General features: G+C 52.7%; 1 protein-coding gene across 1 annotated transcript; it reads left to right on the top strand.

The window, feature by feature from the left end:
- Positions 1–128: 128 nt before the first annotated feature.
- Positions 129–12,269, top strand: BAIAP2L2 (BAR/IMD domain containing adaptor protein 2 like 2). Its single transcript, XM_021554031.3, has 14 exons — positions 129–1,090; positions 1,994–2,069; positions 2,352–2,438; positions 3,474–3,535; positions 3,821–3,892; positions 4,469–4,585; positions 4,965–5,111; positions 5,581–5,733; positions 6,180–6,321; positions 7,122–7,347; positions 8,256–8,327; positions 8,645–8,825; positions 10,633–10,673; positions 11,496–12,269. Exons 1-14 carry the CDS (start codon positions 1,052–1,054, stop codon positions 11,569–11,571), a joined length of 1,491 nt encoding a protein of 496 aa, XP_021409706.1. The 5' UTR covers positions 129–1,051; the 3' UTR covers positions 11,572–12,269.
- The last annotated feature ends 18 nt before the right edge of the window (positions 12,270–12,287 follow it).

The raw sequence follows: 12,287 nt of genomic DNA, 5'->3' as shown, positions 1-12,287 counted from the left end.
TCTTGTCTTTCTCTCCATCCTAGGAGTTCTCAGAGGGGTTCTAGGCTTGCAGGCTCTGAATCTCTTATGGGTAGAAAATCAGAGAAAGGGCTCCTTGAGACACAGGATTTATACCATTTGTATGGGCTGAAGAGGTAAATGAGCTGTACCTGCAGCCAGCCCAGGGAGCACGTGGGTGGTGTGAGTGGCTGGTTATGCCACAGCAGTTGCAAGCAGAGTGGAGAGGCTTTGGACCAGCTGCACTATGAGGATCCTCTTGGAGCTGTCCAGGCCTAAAAAAATAGAACACTAAGTTTTGCTTGATCTGTCTCTTCCAAGATAAATGCCCAAAAGAAATCACAATGGCAGTACTGGTCCCTGCTCACCAGAGATGAAACCTGGGAAAGGGTTCAGATAGAAGCCTGTTCCTGCTGTTAAAGAGTTTCACTGAGAGTGAGAGTTTCACTGGGAGTAGGAGGGAGGCTAAGAGCCAGAGGGCTGAAGCCTGGGTGGGGGGGGGGGATATGGGCAGGGGAGAGCTGAAATTTGTGTAGAGCTTTCCTTGCGTTCCGCCCTGCCTGCTGCTCTTTGCTCACAAGCTGACAGGGATCTCCTGACTTGCGAGGGGCCTTTGTGAGAGAGCCCTGAGGAAGCCCCGCTCGCTGGGCACAGTGAGTGAGCAGCCTGGCGGAGCCGGGGCAGCGAGCCATGGCAGGGACTCGGGCAGGTGGCCGGCGCCGCGGGTGTCGGGGCAGGCAGAGCTGGGTACCAAGCTGGCAATCAATAATGCAAAGAGGCAGTCACATGTCCTTGCTGGCTGTCGCAGGATTCCTCTCCCCCCCAGAGTCTGGTTACTTCCAGAGATCAAGTTCCAGCCTCTCGGCTGGTGAATTATTAAACTCCATCAGTGCTCCCTTTGTACCACATCTCTGTCTTCCTGCTGTCCTTCCTTGCTGGTGACAGGCTCTCTCCATCCAGCTGGCTGTGCAGAAGCAGAGTCCTTCAGGCCAGAATAGCACCTTGTGCTCTCCTTTGCTCTTTGCTTCTCTGACAGAGTGAATAGGCTCCAGAGATGGATCTGTCCTACAGATCCACCATCTCCATCTATAAGGTGAGTGTTGGCATCAAAGGCTGCTCCTGAGTGCGTATGGGGGACGTGTGGGTGGGAGATGAGTGGTTTCTGCCAAAGGCTCCCTTGGGTGCAGCTGAGGGTAGAATCCATTTGCAGGCTGAACTACAGCAGCTCCTGTGGGCTCTGGGCTGTATTTGGGAGCTGGAGGAGAGGGTGGTATGGTTCCCAAGGACAGATTCAGGAAGGAACTGGGCAGGCAGGGTGGTTTGGACATGGAGCATGAAGGGTGACACACCTGGGTTGCTAGCAGGAAAAAGTTCAATCGACTGTTTTGCCCCTCCCTTGAAAGAGTCTGATCTCATAAATGCTTCCCTACACACATCGGTGCTGACAGTGGGGAGGGCTGAGAGAAGTGGGGAATTGCTTATTCCAGTCTCTGATCTTCTCTGTAGTCAACAGGTAGTCTTAGATAAGGGAAAATAAAGCAGAGAAGCTGGTTGTCCATCCCTTCTCTTACTAAGCTGCTGAGTCTGGCAGTGCACCACATCCTGGCCAGGAAAGGGTTGTGTTCATGCCTGGATTAGAAGCAGTGGCCCTCTGGCTGGCTGTGGGGTGAGGGAAAAGGTGCTCAGATCCCCTTGCATTTCTCCCCTGCCTGCAGTGGGTGTGGGCTTTTGGGAGAAAGCCATCTTCATTTAGGCAACCACTTGGCTCTGCAGTGGGCTCTTGCCCTCTGGCACAGCCCCTCTCCTGGCTGGCTTGGGAAGGCTGCTGAGGTTGCTAGCCAGCCTGATGCAGGGAGCTGGCTGTGCTGGGCTGTACATTGTCTCAGTTCCAGAGATCCAGAGGGGGCTCTTACCCACCACAGCACAGGGGCCTTGGCCTGCTGAGGTCTCTGGGCACAAGGAAAAACGGCATTAATGTGCTTCTGCCTGGCCACAGAGTATCCTGGAGCAGTTCAACCCTGCGCTGGAGAACCTGGTGTACCTGGGGAACAACTACCTGCGTGCCTTCCATGGTGAGTGTGGTCCCACACAGCCAGGGCTCCAGACCACAGTGCTGCATCCAGCCTGGGCACCCCCCATCCCCTCACCCAGGACAAGGTTGCTGGTCTGCCACCTCTGACATGTCCTGAGCTGCTCTTAAGCACTCCTCAGCTCCAGGACCCACTGCTGATGAGGAGAGATGAGGTACCTATAGATGAAGTACCAGAAGGTGGCTGTTCTGTTTGCTGCTTGCTGGAGCTGGTGATGGTGAGAAAGCAGGCTGGGCCCTTACCACCCCTCTCCTCTCCCCACAGCACTATCCAAAGCAGCTGAAGTGTATTTTAAGGCAATTGAGAAGATTGGGGAGCAAGCACTGCAGAGTTCCACCTCACACATGCTGGGTAAGGCTCTCCTGCACATCATCTTCTCTCCTGTGGTGAGCCACAGTTACCTTTTTGACCTTCTCCCTTAGGTGGTATACTTCTAGGTACTGGGGCAAAAAAGACAGCTCCTCTAAATGGTGTCTCTCTGTACTAAGCCCTGTCCAGGGGTGGCAGTTAAATTATTTCTCACAGTCCCAGTACTCCTCCCTGTATCTCTCTGAGATCAGTGAGTGAGCTCAGCATCTGTAATGGACCTCCAGAGATGGACCTAGCACAGAAACCAGTCCCTGATGAGGCATGCTGCCCCCAGAGATGAAATTTTCATCATGGAGGGAACATTTTTCTCCTCCTTGAGAGTGTGAGGGAGAATCCAGGGAGCATGCACTGAAAACAATTGGTGGGGTTTTGTCCTCCTGATCCTGCAACTGGCTGGAATGGCAGCTTGGGGCTGAGGGACTCACTCTCAGCAGTGTAAATAACTCTGCAGCCTGGTGGTGACTGCTAAAAACGTGGTCAGGGAACTGCTCCACAGCTAAACATTTTAGCATAAAGCTTCCAGCAGAGGTGCCCTCCTGCAGACTCTCCTTGTCATCTGCACCTCCCAGCTAGCTCCTCTGCTTCCTGTCATCAGTCTCTTCCTTTCCATAAGGCCAAAGCCAGTGAAGTGGGACCATGCACAGCATTGGAGCAAGTGCTGGAGCTGCCTTCCGTAGGACAGCCAGACATGTGCAGGGCAGCTGGGGAGCCTTTGGGGTTAGAAATGGGGCCTGGAGGGGCTGTAGCAGAGCAGAAACGCAGCACACAGAGCCCATGGCAGAGGCAAGGCTGCCTCTAACACCTGGGGCTGTAGCAGAGCACTGGTCCAGCCATCATGGCCTGGAGTAACCTGCATTGGCAGTGCCTGGGAAGGAAGGCTACCAGGGTGTGATATCTCTTGGACTTTCACACCCATGTATCATCAGCCTGAGCTGCACACTGCTGGTCTGCCTCCAAAGGCACACGAGAAAATGGCCACAGGACTTTTACACCTTCTCCTGTCTTTTTCTCCCAAAGGTGAAATTCTGATGCAGATGTCTGACACGCAGAGACTACTGAGCTCTGACTTGGAAGTTGTGGTGAGTGGTTTTCCCAAGGGCGGGTGGAGGTGGAGAATAAAGCAATTCCTTACATACAGCTTATCAGTGTTTACCACATTCACCCCATCAGCTGTCCTCACACACGGCTGCAGGCAGGTGCCTGCCTCCCTGCTGCACATGGCAGAGGAAGGTCACAGGGCTGGCACGCCCAGAGCCTGGCTGCTAGTCACCTGCTCTGCACATTTTATGAGCCACCCCTTATCATGGTGCATGCAACATCCCATATGGTGAAGAGATAAGGGTGATGGCTCCTTCACCTTTCAGGCTCAGACCTTCCACGTGGACCTGCTGCAGCACATGGAGAAGAACAGCAAAATGGATGTGCAGTTTATCAGTGTAAGTGATGAACTCCCTTCTCCTCCTCAGCTCTCCTTGTTTCTCTCTCCCCTTCACCCAAGGGTTTTTGCTTCAACACTTGAGGTGTTTCTGTGATTCTTCTCAGCAGGAGATAGGGGGTCTTATGTTTTCCCATCATGGAATGGACTCCCCTTGTTCAGGGATGATGGAGACCTAAAAGAGGGCAGGTGGCTGTTCTTTGTGCAGTGGGACTTGCCAAATGCTTCAGCGGGGCTGAGAGACCCAGCATTCCAAAAGCAGAATTCCCAGCTTCCCCAAATCACCCTGCTTGTCTGTGGGTCCAGTGCTGCTGTGCCCCAGCTGGCCTTGCTGCTGGGTACTGTCACAGAGGAAGACAGAGGCTTGGGGCAGCTGGGTGCCAGTCCTGAGATCTGGAGGTTCATTAGCATTCTTGGGCCATTTAAAATTAAAAGAAAGGCATTTTATAAGAGGTCCAGGTGAAGCCTGATTGCAGGTGGACTCAGATGTCCAACCACCTGTCAGAGCAGGACCCTTGCTGCCTCACAGTGTGGCTGGGTCTCTGGCTCCTTACTGAGCCTGTTTTCTCCCTGGCAGGAGAGCCAGAAGCAGTATGAGCTAGAGTACCAGCGAAGAGCCACCAATCTGGATAAGTGCATGGCAGAGCTGTGGAGAATGGAGAGGGCTCGAGACAAAAATGCCCGAGAGATGAAGGTAAGCAGTGATTGCAGGAAGGGGAGCTGGTAATAAGAACTGGATGATTTCTCAAGAATAGGGCTGATTTCTCAGCAGCCTTGGCCAAGGGGTTGCCCCAGTGTTCAAAAGGCAGCAAGCTTATCTGGAAAGTAGGAAACTCCTGTTCTATAGGGTGCTACTGACCTGTGGTACTCACTACTGCCAAGCCCTTTCATTTAGGAAGCCTCAGGAAGCAGGGACTTAATCTCTGGCACTCTGCTCTAGCTCCTCTCTGCTGCTGCAGCACTGCAATAGGACTGGGAAGCTGATAGACATGATGACCCTTTCCAACCCTTCCCCTGCACCCACTCTGCTCGATTTTCACTGATCCCTTCCTTCCTTTTTTCCCATGACACAGGAGAATGTGATGCGGCTGCGCTCGGAGATGCAGGCGTTCGTCTCTGAGAGCCAGAGGGAGGCTGAGCTGGAGGAGAAACGCCGCTACCGCTTCCTGGCTGAAAAGCACCAGATGCTCTACAACACTCTCCTCCAGTTTTACAGCAGGGTACAGCCCTGCCACGCTGGGGAGCAGATCTGGGGGAGCACACAGCAGGGCTGGAGGGGGAGCATGCAGGCAGGAGGGAGCCAGGACTGAGCCATCCCTTAGGCGAAGGATGCATCTCTGCATGGACTGGGCAGGAAACGATTTTATTTCTTGCTGTGAGGTTCAGGCTGGCTGTACTAGGCTCAGAGAACATGTCTGGGGCTGAGGGTGGTGCTGGCATGGGGTTAGTTGGGTGTGTGAGTGATGGAGGAGGGAAGGGTGCTGTAGGTGTTTATAGCAGGGTCTTTGGGACCAGGGGATCTCTGCTGGAGGGTGCCATCCTGGAAATTCCTGCCTAGAGGGAGCTGTTTTGCCATGCCCACAGGCCTAATTGTGGGAGGACCTGGTCTCTAAGGCACATGTAAGCCCTAGGCTTCCTCTGTATCCGGTCTGCCCTATCCATCACCCCCTCTTCTCTGTTTCTTCCCAGGCTCGGGGCATGATCCAGACCAAGGCACCGCGGTGGAAGGAGCAGCTGGAAGCCAGCCGTAACCCCTCAAACAGCCACTCACAGGGGCTGCTCTCAGCCTCCCACGGCCAGGGGTATCCATCAGGACGGCTCACGCCCACCCACCTTGAGATGGTGAGGAGCCCACAGACAGCTTAACCTTGTTTGGTGAGATATCAGACCAGGTTGCCCAGAGAGGTGGTGGATACCCTGTCTCTGGAAACGTTCAAGGTCAGGTTGAACTGAGCTGAGAGCAACTTGATCTAATTGAAGGCATCCTTGCTCATTTCAGGTGGTTGGACTAGACGGCCTTTAAAAGTCCCTTTCAACCCAAAATATTCAATGGTTCTTTGGTGGTGAGGCTACAGGGCAAGGTCAGTCCTTGGCCCACCATGGTGCTTGCTGCCTTGTTCAGCTCCAATGGCCTTTCCTGGCCAAGAGGAAGAGTAGCCTGTGTGTGGGCTGCAATGGAAGGAATGTGCTGAGTTTGGCTTTCTAGGAGGGACTGCATATCTCTCTGATCATCTCCTGCCTAACACAGTCTTCATGGATGTGTGTTCAACTCCCTTTCTTTCCAACAGCCCCAGAGACCCCTTGGGGACTTTACTTCTTCTATGACCGGGAGTAGATCCAGCATCTTCTCTCCAGACCCTCCAGAAATGAGAATGTCTCCTCAGCCAGAGTCTCCCAGGCGGCCACTGAGGAGGACACCATCAGCAGCCAGTACGACCCACATCTGAGAGCAGTGCTGTGGGGACACACAGGGGCTGGACCTCTCTGGGAAGAGGGTTGGGTTTGGGAAGGGACCACCACTCTACCAGACCACCAAACCTCAGCCACATTCCCGGGCATGGTGAGAGGACAGCACCTAAGGGAGCTGTACAGGGCAAGGCTGAAGTAGAAAGTGATCTCGGCCTTCAGGGCAGAGTCCATCCAGGGCACGGCCAGGCTGTGTGAGGTGGGGAACCTACGAATGTGTAATTTTCAAGGCTCCTTGAACTACAAGAACTGGTTCTTGCTAGAATTCCCATTTTTAGCAAAGCACCTTCTCTCCTACTACCAGATTAAATTTTAGCTTGCCCTATGAAACCCAGCGACTTAACCCGTGGCACACCTGCTTTTCCTTCCTGAGAAATTTCAGCTTAAAGTTTTTACAAGAAGTTAAAAAAGGACAGGGAGAGAAAGAAGTTACCCAAATAATCTGTAGCTCTAGCAGGTCAGGAAGAGGACTGTCAGGCCGGGAGTGCATCAGCCAGAGCATGCAGTGCTTGTGCTCTAGGCATTTGGCCAGAGAGGACGCAGTGCAAAACAAATGGATTTGGCTTGAGTTGATTCTCTCCTGCAGGATGCTTTTCCTTTTTCTCTGCTTTTCCCATGCTATGTTTTGCCCTCTCCCTGAAAGGCCATCTGCTCCTCCCCTAGAGTAACTACTTGGCTGGGAAAGCAAAGGTTCCTTTGAGGCGCTGTGGGTCTTGCAGGAGGATGCCAGACTCCAGCCAGACCCTTGGCATGCCTCCCCACAGGTTTGCTCCCCACGGGCCGCACGTCCCGCTCGGGTTCCTTTGGCGAGGCCAGCAGTGGCAGCGAGGGCAGGAAGAGGAGTGGCACTACAAGAGTTCAGGCCATTGTGCCCCACACGACGGGTGCCAACCGGACCCTGCTGCGGTTCGAGCCCGGGGACATCATCACGGTGCTGATGCCAGAGGCGCAGAATGGCTGGCTCTATGGCAAGCTGGAGGGCTCATCCACGTACGTGGCTCTGCTGCTGTGAATCGGACAGATGCAGGCCTGTTGGGTCTGGAGCTGGAAGGTTAAGCCCAAAATTATCACACCCCCCCGTCGCCTCCTGGTGTGGCCTGGGCACTGTGTCCCACCCACCATCTCAGCAGGACAGAGCTGTGTCAGCACTTCAGTGATGGGGCTCTCCATGCCAAGGAGATGCATGGATGAGCTGCCTGAGAATCCTCCAGGGGCTTTGGGGGGAAGAGCCAGCAATGCAGTGACCCCCTCCTGGCTTGCATGACTCCTGTCATGGGATCCAGCTCAGGGCCACGAACTGCTGGAGTCACCTGAGAGGCCTGGCATTTCTTAGCTCACAACTGCAGCTGCTGCCACAGCCTCCAGCACAGGCAGGGCATGGAAACTGCTGCACCCAGCACTTACTGAATTACTCCCGGTGGCACTGCCAGCCAACATCTGTGTGTAAAGCCTGCTCTGTTCCACATAGGATGTGGTCTGCAGGAATGCTCACAGATGTGAGATGAACAAAAGCAGCACCTGTCTTTGGGTGGCTGTTTCTGAAGTGAAGCTGTGTAAAATTTCTGGACAGGTTTTCCACAGCGTCCTTGTGATTGCAGTTGGTTAGAGTGCAACCAATCTCTTGCTGGATTGCACCAGCATTAGTCCCAGGAGCACAGGTTTTGCACAGCTCCTGAGATAAGTGAGTCCTACTCCAAGCTCAAGGTCTGTCCCACGATAACCCCTGTGTCCCATCTATGGGTGAAAGAAGTGCAGGAACCCTGTCACACATGGTAGTGGCAAACGTGTCTTGATTCATGTGTGGAATGGGTGCAGATCAGAAGTGTTTGGCAACTGGATATGAAGAACCACAAATCATGCTTGCCTGGGCCTCATTTGGCTCTGTTCCTGTTCCCTAGGTGTGGCTGGTTCCCTGAAGCTTATGTCAAGCCTTTGGAGAATACGAGGGAGATAGAGGAGCCTGACACCAGGTAACAGGATGGCAATTGGCTGGGCAGGAGCTCCTGGTACCCCATGCCAGTGGGGTTTATTTGAGTGTGCCCCATGGACAGCTGCAGGACTCCCATGCTGCAGAGCTTGCCAAGAGCCTCACTGTGCCCTGGGACCTCACAGGCTTCCCTAGACAGCTCCCATAACCTGTGCAATGTCATCTCAAAGGTTCTTGCAACTGGGCCAGTCCAAGACACATCTATTTCCTCCAGAGACGTCCCATGTTGTGCTAGCACCTGTGCTGCTCCCTGATCCTTGCTCTTTGGCTCCCACCTCAATGTCTTCTCCTCTTGCTCAGGTCCTTCCCGCTGCGAAGCAGTCACAGTATGGATGACATCCTGGACCGTCCCAGCACTCCAGCCTCCAGCAATTACTGGCCTGCTGCTGCCCAGCCCAGCGTGCCGAACCCACCTCCCCTCTCGGTGGGTGCCAGCAGTCACCAGAGCGGGGTGGCCACCCCAGTCAACTCTGGCTCCAAGGTGAGTGCAGGAGCAGTGACTAGTGGGTGTGTGTGAAGTGAGCCACATCTGACTTTCATCCTCCAAGGCACACCTTTTCTGCTTTGGCCATAGAGACAGAAAATCACCTTTCTGATGTTGGTGAAGGGACCTGCTGCTTTCCTGAGTCTTTCCTGCTGCTTTCTTACCCAGTCTGTTCATATGTCACCTTGTAGATGACCCCTGCCAGTCTCCCTGTTGTGTGCAGATCCTTGGTGCTTGGCTTTGCTTCCCCAAGGAACTGCCTTTCTGCCCCAGCCCTTCTCATCTCTCTCTCTTTTTGCTCACCAGGGACCCTTCAGTTCAGTCCTTTTCTCCATGACCACCCAGCCTGATTTCTGGTGGCTCCAGGGCAGCACTTCTTTCTGCTAATAGTAGGACCATGGAGTGACCAGGCTGGTCTGGGAGTGGGTAACCAGCCAACAGAGATGCCATCCTTCTTCTCCCTTCAGAAAATGGAGAGGAGTTTCATAGAGTTCCTGTTTTAAATTCAGATCAGGTTTGGCTTAAAGTCACAGCTGGGGAAAAGCTGGGAGCAAAGGCTGGGCACAGCAATATTTGAGAGCCTTAGAACAAGTTGTGTCCAATTCATGGCTTATGGATGGCATACTGAGAAGGAAGTCCTCCATTTGCCATTGGTTCCAGCAGTAGGGAATTGACTGGGGAGAACCAAGTTATAGGTGAGGACCTGGGAGAGGAAAGAACAGTGCTGCCCATGGGGCATTACTTGCTCAGTCTCACAGAGGGCTGGAAAACCTTTTCCATGGTAACTGGTTCCAGGCCAGTGTAAGATTGCAAGTAATTGAATGCCTCAAAGAACTGAAAACTGCAACATTTAATTACTCTTTTTTACTCCTTTATATCCTGCTCTGTGGTTTCAGGTAGCCTCAGGCTGCACAACACAGGGGAACAGCCTTTCTGTCTCTCTGGGTCACAGGGTTTTTATCCTGCCCCAGGGCTAGGGTGTAGGGATAGACCTGGGATTGAGTCACGATTTGTGTACAGCATTTGGAACAGCATGGCAGAGTGTGGAACCTAACCATAAAGGAGAGAAAGACTAATTTGGAAAGATTCAGCCTTGCTTTAAATGTATGCCCAAGACATCCTCCAGGTGAACCACAAACAAATGGGTGTGACTTCCCAGCTGGATGCCAGATAGCCACATGTGGCTTTGTTGTCTGCCACCAGAGCACTTTAACAGGTCAGTTGTTACTGATCTTTCACTATCTACTGGTCAAGAATAAGGGCCACAGGGCCTAGGTCCAACTTTGTCCATCAGGTTTGTCCACTTTTAAGAAATGTGTGGTGTAGGGTAGGTAGGGACAACTCTGGAGTTCCTTATGGAAGCAGGAAGCACATGAGGCCATGGATGACAGACTTTTTGCCAGGGTATATGGGCAACATGAGGGGGCATCTCTGGCTGCGCTGGAGGGTGAAATGTAGCTCAGACTGTCACTGTTTGCTGTGCTCTTCAGATATGACATTTTGGGGATCTGAGTAATCCCCTTTCTTCCCCAAAACAAAGGAGGATGTCCTAAGGGAGTAAGAAATGTGGTGTAGGGACAAACCCCCACAACAAAATTCAGAGTATTATCTACAGTGGGGAATTTGTGGACTTTTGCAAAGCTTGATTGAATAAGGAGTCTGAGCCCTGTTAAGAGGACTTGGGCTCCTAACTCACCTAAGTGTTTTGTGAGATATTCCTCCATGTGTGCAGTGTCTCCTGCCCCATTTTCTCTCTCCATTCCCTACTCCAGATTTCTCACTGCTGCTTTTCTTTTCACTGCAGAAATCAGGAGTATTTGACCAGCCCCCTGAACTCTTCCCACGGTGAGTAAGATGTGGAACTCCACTCTAGAATAATCTGACAGAAGGGACTATTATTGCAATGCTATTATTATTTAATATTTTGGATTATCAAATGTGGGAGGAACCAAGAAGTGCCTGGGGAAAAGCAATGCACAGCCTACCTTCCAGGACAGGAGGCAGAGGTGGTCCATTCGGGCCTCTGCTGACTGGGAAGGTCCTACCCTGGCTCATATAAAATGAGGTGGGACCTGAGTACCCTAAACACATGTCCAGACCCACATTCTCCTTTCCATCCATCCTGGAAGGGTCACAATAGCAGCTCGCAGCCTGAGTGTGGAGCTACATGACTGTGCATCTCTGCCTGCTTGGAAAGGGCTGAGGCATAAAAGCACGTGGCTTTGAGTTCTGATGAGTCAGGTCTGTGCGGATGAGACTTGCAATAAATCCATGGGTTTCTTCCCCCTGCAGCTGGGTTGGTGTCTCCATGTTTCTGGGGTGGTGCTGTGTGCTTTCTGGCCTTTTTCTGCTCCCTGACTCCTTGCTTGGAGTGTTGGTGTACACTCTGCAAGTGTAGAGTGCTATTGTGAGGGACAGCCATGTGCTAGTGTCCCTTCTTCATTCTTTGGAAGAAGGAGGGTGAGGAGCCCTCAGGAGAGCCCAAGGAGAACCACATGGGAATGTGTAGCAGGGTGTGTTAAGGATGGAGAAAACATACTCAGGAATGAGCTTTACCACGCTCATGTCAGTGACTGCAACAGGGCTAAGTGGCCTTTGCTTGGTCAGACATCCCTGCATAGCATTTGCAGACTTTCTGATGGTTGCCCATTTCCTTTCCCATTCCAGAGGTACCAACCCCTTTGCCACAGTCAAGCTGCGCCCCACAGTCACCAATGACCGCTCAGCACCCATCATCCGATGAAACAGGGCTGTGGGCAGTGAGGAATTTCAACAGAGAAGGAAGAGAAGTGATAATGCTGTGACCTCCAGCTGGGCAGAAACCTAGTGCTACCACTCAAGGAGTGAACTCTCTTTTCCCCTCCCGTACCTCTGGGACAATGGGACCCATCTCACCTGGGTGCCTGGTGTGCTTTAGCCAGAAGCAGACCTCTGCTGCCTTTTCTGGATTGATCCCTGCTTCCCTCCCCTTGTGGTGGTTCTGTACTTGAGTGGGAGGGAGCAGTCTGGTGTTACTGGTGCTGGTGGCCTGGGAGAGGGGATGGTGCTGGAGCTGGAGGTAGGGCTGGCTCAGATCATCTGCAGCCAGGGCAGTGCTGTTGGGGTGTTGAAGGTGAAGCTTTGCTACCCCTGCTGTGGGCAGAGAAGACTGTCACCAAATAGTTTCTTTGCCACCAGAAGAATGAACTCCAAAAGAGAAGGCTACAAAAAGGCTTCCAGTGATGTGGTCCAGCTGACAGGGACTGGTCTTGGCCCCTTTGTCTACTGTGTCCATTTGTAGCAGCACCTGCCTCTTCTCACTCCAGGTTTATCCCCTTAACTTGCTGGGCAGTGCTGGGGCAAGGCAGGGGCAGGTGACAAGGTCCAGCACCATTTCCCAGTTCCTTCATGTACTGTCCTATGAAAAATATATGGGTTTTTTAAAATAAAATGGAGAATGCATCTTCTGTGTCCATTTCA

This window comes from Lonchura striata, chromosome 1A (genome assembly GCF_050655825.1).
Source record: "Lonchura striata isolate lonStrDom1 chromosome 1A, ASM5065582v1, whole genome shotgun sequence".
NCBI lineage: Eukaryota > Metazoa > Chordata > Aves > Passeriformes > Estrildidae > Lonchura > Lonchura striata.
This window is presented reverse-complemented; position numbering and strand designations above follow the sequence as displayed.

Coding starts and splice junctions, on each gene's coding strand:
- BAIAP2L2 (XM_021554031.3), top strand. CDS start 1,052: ATGGATCTGTCCTACAGATCCACCATCTCCATCTATAAG. Junction 2,439..3,473: donor TTCCACCTCACACATGCTGG/GTAAGGCTCTCC, acceptor TTTCTCCCAAAG/GTGAAATTCTGATGCAGATG. Junction 10,674..11,495: donor CCCCCTGAACTCTTCCCACG/GTGAGTAAGATG, acceptor TTCCCATTCCAG/AGGTACCAACCCCTTTGCCA.